The 15,135-nt window shown below is 40.1% G+C and overlaps 1 protein-coding gene across 7 annotated transcripts in view; it reads left to right on the forward strand.

The window, feature by feature from the left end:
• Positions 1 to 15,135, forward strand: part of Cpeb3 (cytoplasmic polyadenylation element binding protein 3) — a 190,747-nt gene that overhangs the window by 74,917 nt on the left and 100,695 nt on the right. For all 7 annotated transcript variants that reach the window (XM_055614100.1, XM_055614097.1, XM_055614098.1 and 4 more), the window contains exon 4: positions 10,511 to 10,567. In XM_055614100.1, coding sequence (XP_055470075.1) covers positions 10,511 to 10,567 — 57 coding nt within the window. The remainder of the gene's footprint in view (positions 1 to 10,510; positions 10,568 to 15,135) is intronic.

Below are 15,135 nucleotides of genomic sequence, written 5' to 3' on the forward strand. Positions count from 1 at the left end.
TAGCGAAAGGGAGTAACCTCATAGTAATGTAAATACATTTTTCATTCATTTGTCATGGCCCTACTATCTCTGCAGATTTTTCTTTACTAGCCAATATGAGATACAAGCCTGCTTCACCATATACATATTATGGCCTAATAAGCCTTTTAATATGCACTTTTTTAGAGTTGAATATGGTTTCAACTTCTACTGCATGGTTTTCTATAAACAGACTACTTCCCTGAGGTCAATGACATCACTTGCACCTTAAGGAAAATATTTTGACACGGGGCACGCTGATGCACACCATAATCTCAGCATTTTGGAAGCAGAGGCAGGAGGATGATAACAAGCTCAAGGCCAGCCTGGGCTTATACATAACAAGTTCCAGGACACCCAAACCTGGATAGTGAGACTAGTAGGGGTTTAGCTCAGTGGTAGAGCGCTTGCCTAGCAAGCACAAGGCCCTGGGTTTGGTCGTCAGCTCTGGAAAAAATAAAAAAAAAAAAAAAACAACAAAAAAAACAAAAAAAAACAAAACAAGGTAACTAGTGAGACTTGTCTTAAAAATCCCACAAAGAACAACAACAAAGAAGGAAGAGGAGAAAAGAAAACATTGAAGCTACTTTTAGCTTTAAAGAGAAAGAAAATTGTCAGAATAAAAGGTAACTAGTAAATAAACAAAATAGAAAAGTAGAGCTGGAGAGACAGCTCATGAGTACTTGTCTTGCAGCATGATGAACTGAGCCCTGTCTCCAGAAGCAGGAGAAAGATCTGGACATGCTAGCCTGTGCTCACAGTCCCAGTGCTGGGGAGAGGGGCAGATCCTTGGGGCTCACTGGCCCTTGGGACTCACTGGCCCTTGGGACTAACCTGCTTGCGAGTTCCAGGTCATGAGAGACCCTATCTCAAAAATAAATGAGCAAAAACCCCAAACGTCACCAAAACCATAGGGATGGTACCTGAAGAAGGACCCCTGATGTTGTCCTCTGTTGGATCTCCACATGCATGAACCCTCACATGTATGTGCACACATAGGTATCTGCACACATAAATATGCATATACACACAAGTAACTAAAAGCATGAGAAACATTGTGATGGTGTAGCCTTTAGGGTTTTTTTTTTCTATTTCTGTTTTTCATAATAATAAATGCTCATAATATTAAAAATTCATAATAATAAACTCTCTGATCTTTATAATTTATTCATTTATTGATAGAACTTAAATTTAGACTCTCCAGTTTTTCTTTATCCTAGGTAATTCCTGTATGAGGTCCTTCTTACAGCTTTTGCTTGAGGCACATTCATAGACAGATGAAGCACTGGGCACCTACTGTGTGCCTTCTGGGAAATGCTTTGCCTGAGTGTCCTTAGATCCTCAGTCTTGATAATATCCCTCTTAAATGTGGGAACACTGTTTGTGGGAGAGGGGGTGTGGATGGGGAGAAGGGAGGTCTCAAAACTCAAGTACAGAGTTGGACTTGGGGTGTTTGTTTGCACTGATGTTATTTTTTTTAGAACTCAGTTTTATTTTTTTCTTCTTTAGGGAAAATCCCTACATTTCTGCTTAGCTGTATAAAAAAAAATATTCAAATAGTATATAGTGGGGCAGAAAAGAGAGGTAAAAAGTCCACTCTAGGCTCAGTTCCTAGAAATAGCAAAGGTATGTAGTAGTCTTTATTAAAAGCATCCCAGATGTTCTGCATTTCTATATAAGAGCTGAAATTTCAAAGCATGGCCTTTTAAACTTTGTACTCAGTCCAAACTGGATCTAAGTCCTTTATCTAGCCCTAGTTATTTATTGAGCTGAGTACAGTAGCCTCTTTAAAGCCTCATAATTAAAACACCTTGTAACATAGGTGGGTAGATGAAATCCCTGGCACAGATATTACATGTGATTTCCTATGGAGATGAGCATGGAATGCTCAGGGCTTGACCTCTGTAATGAATGAAGCAGTATCAGTACAGATTGATGTCTTGATCAGACTACAGCTAAATACTGGCTGCAAATTGCTGCAGTTGTTTTTATTTTCCATAAATAAGTTAGTGATTATTTGAAAGATAAACCATCATTTTCAAAAGCCGTGTGTAGGAGAAAGAAAAATAAGCATTACTTGACTTTCTAAAACTGTACATCTGAATAACATAGTTGGCTTAGTTTCTATTCTATTGCTATGAAGAAACACCATGACCAAGGCAACTTATGAAAGAAAGTATTTAATTGGGGGCTTGCTTACAGCTTCAGAGGGGAAGTTGATGGCCATCATGGCTGTGAGCATGGAGCTGGAGCAGTAGATGAGCATTTACAGCTCATATTTTAGGTGGGAGTGGGGAGAAGAGAGAAAGGGGAAGAAGGACTGGGGAAATACTGAGTCTGGTGTGGGCTTTTGAAACCTCAAAGCCCAGCCTTAGTGACACACCTTCTCCAACAAGGACACCTCCTGATCTTTTCCAAAGTAGTTCCATTCATTAGATACCAAGCATTTAAATATGACATAAATTACTTCATGATATACTTAAAGTGGACATGGTGTAGATTCACAGTGATAGTCTCATAGAAGATACAAGTATCATTTAAAAAAGATTTTGTGAAAATCATTTTTTCAAGCATTGTTTTGAGGCAAGGTTTTTCTGTATAGCCCTGTCTTTCCTGAAACTCACTCTGTAGACCAGGCTAGCCTCAGACTCTGCCTGTCTCTGTCTGGGATTAAAGGTGTGCACCACCACTGCCCTGCTTTCAAGCATTCTTTTAAGGACTAGTGTTAGAGAACAGGAGGTTTAGGAAAAAAGACCTTTCTTTCAGGAAATTATACCTCACAGTTTTTCTGTTGTGGTTGCACTCATGCTGGGCCAGTCTTGATGTGTACCACAGAGGAATACCTTCTGTGAGATGCAAGTGCAAGAGCTTTGTGTGCATGAAGTACATGGTTTGAATCCCAGCACACATAGCCTGCAGGAAAAAGGACTAATTCAGTCTAGCTGTAACAGTGACAGAATAAGGTCTTTGCGTCTTACCCCTTGTGTGTCCTTTTTGTTTGATACATGCCTCATATTGATGACACTTGAGGGTTTGGAGATGAAAATCAGGTGTGAATACTGTTACTTACTTTGTTTCTAAGTACTCAAATCTTTGGATTAGCAGAGATAAGAGTGGTGGAAGGAACTGATCTTTGTTCAAATACGACCTTTCTCCTTACCATGCAAGAAAAGAGGATTTTTAGTGTTAGAAATAAGAGGAAAAAAAGGGGAAAAGATTCATCACTGTAACTCTTTGTCTGAGACTGTCTCCTGACTTGAAAACCTGTGGTCATTAGGCTTGACTGATCAGTCACCTTTCCTACTTGAATAAGTAAGGACATAACAACTATAGGCTTTGGGCAGAGGAGCTGATTGCTGGAAATCAAGACCTGTTCCTCTGGCTAGGAAAGCACCATATAGCCAGCAGCTTCGCAACAACAGGAAGGAACAGGCTTCCTTCATCCCACGAACCTCTCGCTTGCATCAGGGTTCTAGTCTGCTGATAGGGATAATGCCTCATGAACTGTTTCTACATATTTAAATTTTCTCTTTCTTTGTCATTCATGGAACTGAGATTTGAAATATGAAAAGAGCAGGTGTTGGTTGAGAACTCAGATTGAAGGGCATGCTTTTCAAAGGTATATTGAAAAAGTCTAAGGAAAAAATAGCTCATCTTCTGGTAATAGTGCTTTAGCACATTTAAATTGACAGAAACTTGGAAGATATGAACACCACCCTTTGCTGTTATGGAAACACTTTTCTTTATTCATCATGTTTAAATGTAACATGACAGAGAGCAACACAAAATTGGTTTCCTTTGGGAATTTTTAGATTCCCTTGTTTTAGAAAAGAAATTAATGTTCATTACTTTTTTTTTTCCTACTTGAGCCTCCAGAAGAAAATATGCTGTTTATTTTGAAGCTTGAATCATTGCTTGGTTTTATTTCAGTGTCCACTTTTTTGACCTGTGCCGGTTTGTCCTTTACAAAGTTAGCTAACTCTGAGCTGCACTGGTAGCAAAGTTTGCCAAGAGTCTCGAACCTCACTTTGATTCCCAACACCTAAAATGAAGAAAGGAAAAAAAAAAAAAAAGACTCTACAAACTGTAGGGCACAGCTTTTGAGTCAGAAGTGACTGGTCTTGTCCATATATTTACAACCTCTTCTGTTTGAGACTTACTTGGTCACCTGGACCAGCCTTGAACCCGTGTACGTTTGAGGGCCTCCTTGTCTCAGCTTCCTCTGTGGCTGCAACTGAAGGTGTACATTTCCTTGCCTGATTTAAAATATAGCATTTCATCCTCCAACAGTTATGAAAGGAAGATGAATCCTGCATGCTAACTTCTGAAATTCTAATTCAGCTGAGTTACAGCCCAAACTAAGCAAGTACAAAGCATTTAAGAATTATGATAGTGGTGCTGTGAATGCAACCCAGGCCTGCAGCCCCAGTTACTAGGAAGGATATGACTGGAGCTCACTGTACAGCCTGTGCCTCCCAGCAGAAAAAAACAAATCGAAACCAAAACCTTGCCCCAAATTGTCCATTGACTTCAGTTCTGTACTCACGGTTTTGTTTTTGGTCATTTGGAACAGATCTATAGTACTATATTGTAGTACCAGATTTTGCCATTACCTTAAAAAGAAATTTCGTTTTTTTTTTTTAATTTTTTTTATTAATTACACTTTATTCATTTTGTATCCCCCCATAAGCCCCTCCCTCCTCCCCTCCCGATCCCACCCTCCCTCCCCTTTCTGCATGCATGCCACTCCCCAAGTCCACTGATAGGGGAGGTTCTCCTCTTCTTTCTGATCTTAGTCTATCAGTTCTCATCAAAAGTGGCTGCATTGTCCTCTACTGTGGCCTGATAAGGCTGCTCCCCCCTCAGGGGGAAGTGATCAATGAGCAGGCCAATCAGATTATGTCAGAGGCAGTCCCTCTTCCCATTACTATGTAACCCACTTGGACACTGAACTGCCATGGGCTACACCTGTGCAGGGGTTCCAGGTCATCTCCACGAATAGTCCTTGGTTGGAGTATGGGTCTCTGGGAAGTTCCCTGTGTTCAAATTATCTTGTTCTGTTGCTCTCCTTGTGGAGTTCCCGTCCCCTCCAGCTCTTACTATTTCCCACGTCTTACATGGAATTCTATTTCCCACGTCTTACATAGAATTCCATTCACTCTGCCCATCAGTTGGCCATCAGGCTCAGCATCTGCTTTGACGGTCTATACTGCAGAAGCTTTCAGAGGCCCTCTGTGGCAGGTTTCAAGGTTATTTCCTGTTTTCTTCTGGCTTTCAGAGGCCCTTTGTAGCAGGTTCCGAGGTTGTTTCCTATTTTCTTTTTCTTCTGATGTCCATCCTGTTTATGTGTCTTTGCAGCATTCACAGCGCAACTTGTAAGAATCTGTTCTCTTTTTCTACCATGGCTCAGGGATCAAATTCAGGTCATTGGGCTTAGTGCTGTATTACTTGCTGAGCAATCTCACAGCCTCAATGTCCCCTTCACCCCTTTTCTGTTGTTTTTTTATGTTAGTTTTTTAAATTTATTTTTAGTAATTATTTAATCTTATTTTATGTGTGAAGGTGTCAGATCCCTTGGAATTGGTGGTACAGACAGTTGTGAGCTGCCGTGTAGGTGCTGGGAATTGTACCCAGGTCCTTTGAAAGAGCATATAGTGCTCTTAACCACTGAGCTATCTCTGCAGCCCCTTTAATTTATTTTTAATTTATTATAATTTATTCACTTTGTATCCCAGCTGTAGCCCCCTCCCTTGTCCCCTCTCAATCCTACCCTCCCTCTCTCTTTTCCTCCCATGCCCCCCCACCCCTCAGTCCACTGATAGGGGAGGTCCTCCTCCCCTTCATCTGACCCTAGCCTATCAGGTCTCATCAGGACTGGCCTCACTGTGTTCCTCTGTGGCCTGGCAAGGCTGCTCTCCCCTCAAGGGGAGGTGATCAAAGAGCCAGCCACTGAGTTCATGTCAGGGACAGTCCCTGTTCCCCCTCCTAGGGAACCCACTTAGAGACTGAGCTGCCATGGGCTATATCTGTGCAGAGGTTGTTTTGAGGAAAGGTCTTGCTGTGGAGCCAACCTGCCTTAAACTCAGATTCTGCTGCCTCAGCTTTTGAGATCACACCCAACTTTACTGATTTGTTTGTTTGTTTGTTTGTTTGTTTTTAGTGTTTTTTTTTACATATTATATTTTTATACCTTAAGGGTACTTTTTCTCTGGGAGTGTATCTCTTAACTTTATAGAGAAAATAGGTAAAATTTAGTAGAATATTTTCTTGAAGCATTAATGTTCTCCCTGAAACTGTTTAAGTACTTAACATTTTTTTTAAGAGTAAAGTGGGTAATTAGAGAAAGATGTTTGCTGAAGAAATAGCTTTCATAGTAATAATTATGAATCAATAAAATTTCCAGCTTTTATTTTGGAGACATAAAAGTATGGGTTTAGTTGGCTCTGAAATAAGGTAATTTTAAAATAATGAGTGGAGTTTATGAAGATGTGTTTTTTTTTTCCCGTCTTAAATAAACAAATGTAACTCCAGTCTCTACCCTCTGTCCCCACTCTCTCCTAACTCCTGTCTGTCCTGTGAAGTGGGCAAAGTGGACAGTCTCAAATTTCTACAGCGTCATTTAACTTTGTAAGACTAAGGATGGCCTCCCGCTTTTGAAACCTTATACTTTATACTGTACTGGAAAGATAGCTAGCTGACAAGAACACTTTAAAAATAGCAGACTCATGGACAGGTGACAGAGTGTCACATGGCAGCCCCAGGCTGCAGCAACAAAATCACCAGATGTCACACACTCAGTTCTGTTTTCACAGCTGATTCAATAGCAGCATTTGTTGGACAAAAGGAAGCAAAAGGAAACAGCCTTGTCTGAATTTAGCATCAGGGTTTTGTTTTGTTTTTTCTGCCCATTACACATTTTCTCTCTCTTCCAAAATCCTTTAATAAGTGCTAAAATTTAGATGCATATTGCACTAAGAAAAGACTATTAAATGATTATAATCTTAGGGAAGAAAGCTTCATGCATGTTCTCCATACTAAAAGATATGAATAAAAGCTGATTTGTTTGTCTTTACTGATCTTATTTTTCCATATGTTCTAATTTTTATTCAATGAAAATTGCACTTTATATTCTAAACACTATTTTTTTGAAGAGATAAAGAAACTAAAAAGTCATACGTAAGTTTACCAAAGAACCATTATACTTAGCGGGAAACCTAGATTATATTTAGATTACTGATTCTAGGGACCTAGCTTTGACACGGAGCTCTTTACAAGATTCATGTTACTTTTTATCCAAAATCCATTGAAAAAATTAGGGAGAAGACCAAGTAAGGTAAAAACTGCTGGGCTTTTTTTGCAAAAAGTGATGCCTTCCACCTGCAAGACAATGTCTGAGCCTCTGTTCTGCTTCTTAAAGACCTGGGTTACAAGTAACCAGTGAGGATAATTGTCTTGTCAAGGTGAAATGTTCTAGCTCCTCAAGAAAGAGCCCAAAGGGGTGTGTAGCAGTGCTCAAGTTTTGAGGGCAACATTCCGGAGAACATAGAAAAGTTATTTGATGCTGTGTATGTAAAGTGTGAAATTCTCTATTTTATAGGAATTGAAGTTGAACAAAGATTGACTAAATTTGAGTTTTACTTGGCAACTCATTTTTATTGTAGTCATATAAAGGGACCATCAGTGCCTTTTAAGGACCATTCTGTCCTCTGAATATTCACTGGTCAAAAGGTCCTGCTTTTCATGTTTTGTTTAAACAAGGTCTCACTGTGGAGACCTGTCTGTCCTAGAATTCACAGATTTTACCTGTGTACCACTAGCTCTGACTTTTCCACGTTGTTTGTTTTTGTTTGCTTATTTTCTGAGATGGTTTCACTGTGCAGCACAGGTAGACCTTGAACTTGTGATTCTTTCACCTCCTGTGTGCTGGGGTTATGAGTGTGTGACATCATCCAACTAAAACAATGCTCTGTTTTCCTTAAGTTCTAATAGACAATGAGTTTGAAGTTTTTTTTATACAGTGTTCTGTCTGCATGCCAGTAAAGGGTACCAGGTCTCACTATACATGGTTGGGAGCCACCATGTGGTTGCTGGGAATTGAACTTTGGACTTCTGGAGGGTAACCAGTGCTCTGAGCCATCTCTCCAGCCTGAGTTTGAAGTCTTGATGAGATTTAATGTAGACTGTTCAGCAACTTGCTGTTGTAGTTAATACTGTAGATATGGTGAAACTGAATTAGAGGATATCACTCTTAGTGTTCATGGATGTTAGCTTTTGGTGTAAAGAACATCAACTCAGTTAGCCAAAGCCAGAATGTAAATTCTTTTATTGAGTCAAGGCTATTCTTATAACAAATTTTTATGAAGTAGGTTTTGGTCAAGGTGGTGGTAGGAGACAGCATTGCATATGAATAAGACTATGACTTTCAGAGACTATAAAATGACCTAGGAATTAAAAAATCAGAGTAAGGCATGCGGGACAGCTACAAATATTGTTATATTAAATGTGTTTTCCAACATACTTTTAAACTCCTATTAACTAGTTTGTAATTAATATGAAAATAGTTTTTCTATAGAAATCGTGTCTTTTAGGATGTTTCCTTTATTATTTGACAATTTCTTTTATTTTTTCCCATTCTTTTACACACACACACACACACACACAGACACACACACACCAATACATCAGTAAAAGTGGTAAAGTTGAATGAGGACTTTGATTTTTATCATTTTGTTTTCCCCTTGTATTGAGCTTGACAATGATGTTTACCTCCAGTTCCCGGGAATAGAGTTTATTACCAAATAAAAGCTGGCCCCTTTATCATTACATAAAGAACTGTATCGGTTGTTTAAAAAAAAAAAAATCAGAGACGTTTATCTCCAGCTTTCTCTATACTATTCCTCCTCAAATATGATTGAAAATCTTTAAGCAGTGGTTATAAAAGAAAATGAACATTTTTTTTTAGGGCTGTAGGGATATCTCAGTGGTAAAACACTTATCTAAAATTAACATTTTTCTATGAATTTCATGATGATTTTCAAAGTAACTATACATGAAAACTAATTATACTAAAACAAAGTAACTATACATATATTTACCAAGTCAAATACATAGATATTACACCCTAGCTATTGTTTCAATATCTTTTTGGGTGTTTGGTTTGTTTGGAACACTCTGTAACTATTCACTGGTCTTGAATTCCCAACATTCCTCTTATCACCCAAGTTGTTGGATTACAGGGGTGAGCCACCACACCTAATTTTGATAACTATTTTGTTGAAGGAGTGGGTCACAAAATCTTGTATAGTACATTTGCCTTCTATACAAGACTCTCTGGGTTTAATTTTTATTTTTGATAAATCCATTTTTTTTGTCTAATAATGAAAAAGCAGCAAATGCCTGCATCTTTTATTCTTTACTCCTGAATCTTTCCCTCTGTGCTTCTGAGCTTCACTCTATTCACCCCCTACATCTTTCGCTCTTTATCCCAGTGGGCCATAAGTTGAAACATCTGATTCCATTTATTATTATCTTAAAGATCAGGGGTTCAATCTTTTGGAAGGAATACAGAATAAATATTATAGGGTGTACAGGACACAGGCCTCTGTTGCCTCTTTGATTTTGTTTGGTTTTCTAGCCCATTAAAAATGTAAAAATGATTCTTAACCTCAGAGATATACGAAAGCCAACCAATGTGGGCAGAAGTTTCAGTTCCTATATTATTTATAAAGGTGAAAATCTGGAAAGTCACATTTTTTACAAGAGTAGTTAGTGGTGGATCCAGGCATGGGGATGCCTGCTTTTAATCCCAGGGCTTGCAGGAGGCAAAGACAGGCAGATCTCTGTGAGTTAGAGGCCAGTCTGGTGTATGTGGTGAGCTCTAAATCAGCTAGAGACAGTCATAAAAGGAAACAAGAATGCACCACACAGACAGACAAACCGCTGGAAGAAAGCAGTGCTGGGGCAGGGTAAGGACTTTGGCTGTTTATGTCAGCCTCACTCCCTGCTCATTTACATAAACTTTGCCATCTTTCTTCATTTTGCTACTCTGGTAATTATGTTGCACTTTTTGAGCCATAATAAAACTGTATCTTTTTAATTCCTCTAAACTTCATGTTTGTATACTTATATAAATTTCTCTTTTTGATGCCTTAGTTTAGTTTGAAGGACATGAATAAATATTGTTTAAATAAAATGCTCATCCAAGAAATTGACTTGATTAAATTTTAATATGGGAGATGTACAAATTTCAGACTATAATGGAAGCTTCTTTTTGTTTGGTTGTATTTTGTGTTGAAACTTTGGCTTTGTTTTAAGACTTTTCATGTCTGTGTTTTATGAATTGATTTAAAAGTTGTAAATGTTTTGGCCTTGATAGCATTGCTATAGATTAATCTGTGGTATTTTGTAATGTTTATATTTTACAGTATATTTGAAATAATTTTATCGAACAATGTTTTCTTGGTGCTTATGATTAAATTGCTTTGTTTTCCAGGACGCATGGGAATAAATTTTCACCATCCAGGAACAGATAACATTATGGCTCTTAATAGTAAGTCTTCATATTAAATACTCTGTAAAAGTCTCAGTCAGGTTTACAACATGCAGTTTCTGCTTCATTAGGTTTTCATTGTTTCTTCCACTGAGTAGCGTATAGACCACTGTTCTGTACAAGTGGTTCTCGGAGTAGGATTTCTGCACCAGTGGTATCAGCATTACTTGGGAATTTACTAAAACCACAAAATCTCAGGGTCTCCTACAGACCTACTAAATGAGAAACTTTAAGGATGGATTCCAGAAATTTGTTTGCATTAGCTGTCAAGTAGGTGATTCTGAATAAGCAAAAGCTTGAAAACTTGCTGCTCTGAACCAGCATTGGCAGAAAGCAACCCCGTGAACTAAATCTCATCTACTGCCTGTATTTGTAAACAAAATTTTATATTAGTAATGGGAAATGTTTGCCAGCTCCTGCCCTATACCACTAGGTGAAATAATGAAAGAAGGAGGTATAGGAAAGAGAGAGTAGGGCAGAAAATGTGAATGAATAAATTAGATAATTTATACATAACTCATAATTTTCTCATTTTGGCAAAAGCCCATAGGTGTTTCAAGGTGGACATTTAGGGATTTTGCTAAAATTTGTATATTAAAGATTTCAGCAGTTTGGCTGGTCAAAGTGGTTTTGTCACACAAAAAAAATAGTACCCCAGAATGTTGCTGTGTTGCTCAATGCTTTGGCAAGTCAGGGGTGGTGACACACCTGTAATCCTGGCACTTGGGAGCTAGAGGCAAAAGATTACGCTCACTATGTAGAGAGCCTGAGGCCATCTTAGGCTGCTTGAGACTGTGCTCTGAGAGCACTATGCCTGAATGTTTATATCACATGGCACACAACACATGTTTCTGTAAGCATGTATATTTGTAGGTTAGAAAAGGATTAAAAGGGCTACAGCGGAGTCCAGGAGTTAATAATCCTCACTGGGGGCAGAGGTAGAGAGCTGACGCAGACAGAAGCAGTCCTTTCCATAGCTAGAGACAGTAGAAGGGACTTGTTGGAGAACTGCTAGAGGCACACAGAGCCAAGCCACAAGGTCTGTGCATTAAGCAGGACTGCGAAGGTGAGCCATAGGCCATAGAGGTCCTAGGAGTGAGGTATAGGATAGGAGCCAAAAGACAGACGACGAAGGGCCTGCAGGTATAGTGTGCTACACCACCATTGGGGATAGAGCAGAAATGAAGCCCCAGGGACAACAGGAGCTCTCAGCCTATAGGTCCCTTGATGCACAGCTGGTTGGGGTAGTCAAACGACGGGCCAGTGGGGCCGTTGCCATCACACTGTTGGTTGTTGTCCTCGTCTTAATGGAATCTAGGTGAGGGAGTTTTGCTCTTTGTTCTGATATGTTCCATAAGCTCTTGGCCTGGTTTCTCTGATCCAACTTGAATATATCTGTATGCTCATATGTTCCCAATCTCTATCAGTTTCTAGGCAGCACCTTTTTTGTTTGTGGGGAGTAGGTTATCAGTCTGTGCCTCATGGATGAATTGGACAGTCCTATCTGTGTGTACAGAAAGGTACAGAATAGCCCTGCTTTTGGGTTCACACTCAAAATGGAGCCCAGTGCTGCTTGTAAAATGGGAATTGCCCAGAGCAAGGTCTAGCCTGGAAACTTGTTTCACAGTATGGCATAACTTAGAGCAGAGAACAGTGTGATCTCCACACCTTGTCACCAAAAACAAAAGCCCTGGAAGACGTTCCTGGCCGGTATCACCTGGCCTCTCCAGCAACTAGAGACCAAAAACTTTGCAAAAGAACCTCCACAGCATTGTTTGTTGTCAGGAGGCCTGGGCAAGCTGTTGACTCTCAGAAGGGAGTTCCCTCCTCTGTCAAGTGAGTGGTGCGCATGCTCTCAGATGTGCAGGCCAGTTCCTGGTCCGCATGGGGCATGTGCTGAGGAAATGTAGGGCTATGCGTGTTGTCCCCTTCCTGAGGAAGTATTCTGAAATGCCATTAGAATTTCTTAAGGCAGATTTTAGATCCTCTAAAATAATACACAGTTAAAATACACACCTAAAATATCGCACATTTCCTTGGACCTGACACAGCCTAAGCACGTGGGAATCACTACAACTACGTGGTGATGCAAGCCCGACTGGCGCCGTAATGCTTGCTGTTTGTAGAGCCGCGAGGACAGTGCAGATCCCACAGTGTGCACCTCCCGTCTCCTAATCTCTGAAAGAAGGACAGCTTACACTGAGATTACACTGCATTGTGTCTGTGTGAGGGAGACTTGGTAACATGCTTCCCTGAGCCTCATTAGTAACTACGAGGAGGCCTCACTAGATGGTGGGAGTTGACTGGGAAGGAATAGTGTGGCAGCACTGTCTGCCTGCAGCAGTTGCTGAGTATCTGAGAAACGACCTAATTTGACACGATGCGATGATGGGGATTGTCCACTGCAAGAGGGAGAGGATACAATTTGCTGATTTCTGTGTAGAAAATGAAACTAAAAGTCAAAAGGTTTTAATTATCTTCAGTTTATAAAATAACAGATCTCATTTATGCTATTTGTACTCTATACATGTAGCTTGCTTAAACCTCTTTTTTAGCATATTTAGTTCCATCTCTTAGAAAAAGGAGACTGATTAGGTAATACTCAAAACAGTTTTTTATTGTGTGTGAAGAATGTGTATGGAGGTGGGGAAGTGTCCGTGTGCCACGGCAAAGGTGTGGAGGACAGGAGGCCATTTTGCCCATATCCATGTCACAGGTTGATGAGCTGTATAGACAGTGGGAATGGAATGGCAGACGAGGGTATATTAGTCTTCTCATGCTTCTCTGGGTATTCTCCAAGGTTAACCAATCCAGTTGGTTCCTCAAAATAAACCATTGAAAAACAGCCAGAGTTTGATATTTTGTATTACTTTGGCAGTTGCAATGTTTTTCATCTCATATGTGTTGAGCCCAGCTCATCTAGTAACATGTATGTAACATGTGTAGACATGTTTGTGTGTATGATATTTATTTATTTAGAGACCAGGTTGTCTTGGAAGTTGAGATTCTCCCACCTTCACCTCCAAAATGCTGGGATTTCCCCCATGTACCACATACACAGCTCCATACTCTCTTCCCTTCCCACCTCCACCCTTCAGAAAAACCCAAACTTGGTTTCTTTGAGAGTCTCTGACCAGTTCGGGCTAGCCTCAGACTCACTAGCCCCAACTTATAACACTGCTGCTCCAGCCTCCGAGGGCTGACATTGCAGATTGGTGCCCCATGGCTAACAACACATAGATAGTTTTTGTCTTCTTCTGTTTTCCCCTATCATTTGTCATTCCAAACTTCTTGTCCTATGAAGATCAGGTTTTCCTTTCCCTTAGGAATAGTTGAGATAAAATTAAAGATCACTAAAATTTATGATGGTGTACGCCTTTGAGCCTATGCTTGGGCGACAGGGGCAGATGGAGCTCTGTGAGTGCAAGGTCTGCACACTGTGAGTGCAAAGCTCTGCACACTGAGTTCCGGGATTGCTAGGGCCACTTGGAGAGACCCTGTCTCAAAACAAATAAGACAAAACAAAAATCACTAGAAGTTTATCAATTCACAACTTCTGATAATTGAAAGGGACTAAATATAAGTTGAATTATATTTTTAAAAAGAAAAGGAGTTAGGTGGTAGTGGCACAGCTTATATTCCAGCACTTGGGAGGCAGAGGCAGGCAGATCTCTTTGAGTTTGAGGCCAGCTTAGTCTACAGAGCAAGGTCCAGGACAGCCAGACACAGAGAAACCCTGTCTTAAAACAAACAAACAAAAACAAAAACAAACAAACAAACAAAAAAACAAAGGGGGGTGTTAAAAAACATAGGAAGGGGGCTGGAGAGATGGCTCAGCGGCTAAGAGTACTGGCTGCTCTTCCAATGGTCCTGAGTTCAATTCCCAGCACCCACATGGTGGCTCATGACCATCTACAATGGGATCTGATGTCCTCTTCTGTCATACATACAGATAGAACACCCATATGTATAAATAAATCTTTAAAAAAGAAACATAGGAAAAGTATTTGTTGAGTGACATACCTGTAATCCCAGCACTTGGAAGACTGAGGCAGGAAAATTCTAAGTTGCAGATTGGCCTGGGCTGTACGATGAGACTGTTGAAATGTGAGGAGGAGGAAATATCTAACCGTAGTTCCTCCTTTCTTATGAACAATCTGTTTCTAAACTCTGCCCAAAGCCACCATTCATTGTGTCCTTCTTGCACTCCTTGGCTCACGCAAACTTGGATTTCCTCTGGAGATAAAACTACATTTTCAGCCTTCCTGACTGAATGGGCAAGGGAGGTGCCTTGGTGAGCAGCCTCTCCTGTCAGTGAGAATGCTTGTGGGCCAGTTCCTGTTTTTTTGCTGTTCTTAGTGCATGTTTTCCAGTTGATTTTGTTTTTTGTTTATCTTTGAGACAGGATTTCTTTGTGTATGCTGGATTTTCTTGGAGCTCACTCTGTAGACTAGGCTGGGCTGGAACTCAGATCTGCTTGCCTTACCCTCCTCAGTGCTGTGAACAAAGACTTGCAATGCCATCGCCCAGCTCCCAGTTACATTAAATCCTGAGAATCACCACTGCTG

The sequence above is a fragment of the Psammomys obesus genome, unplaced genomic scaffold (assembly GCF_907164565.1).
Source record: "Psammomys obesus unplaced genomic scaffold, mPsaObe1.curated_primary_1811, whole genome shotgun sequence".
NCBI classification, from domain to species: domain Eukaryota; kingdom Metazoa; phylum Chordata; class Mammalia; order Rodentia; family Muridae; genus Psammomys; species Psammomys obesus.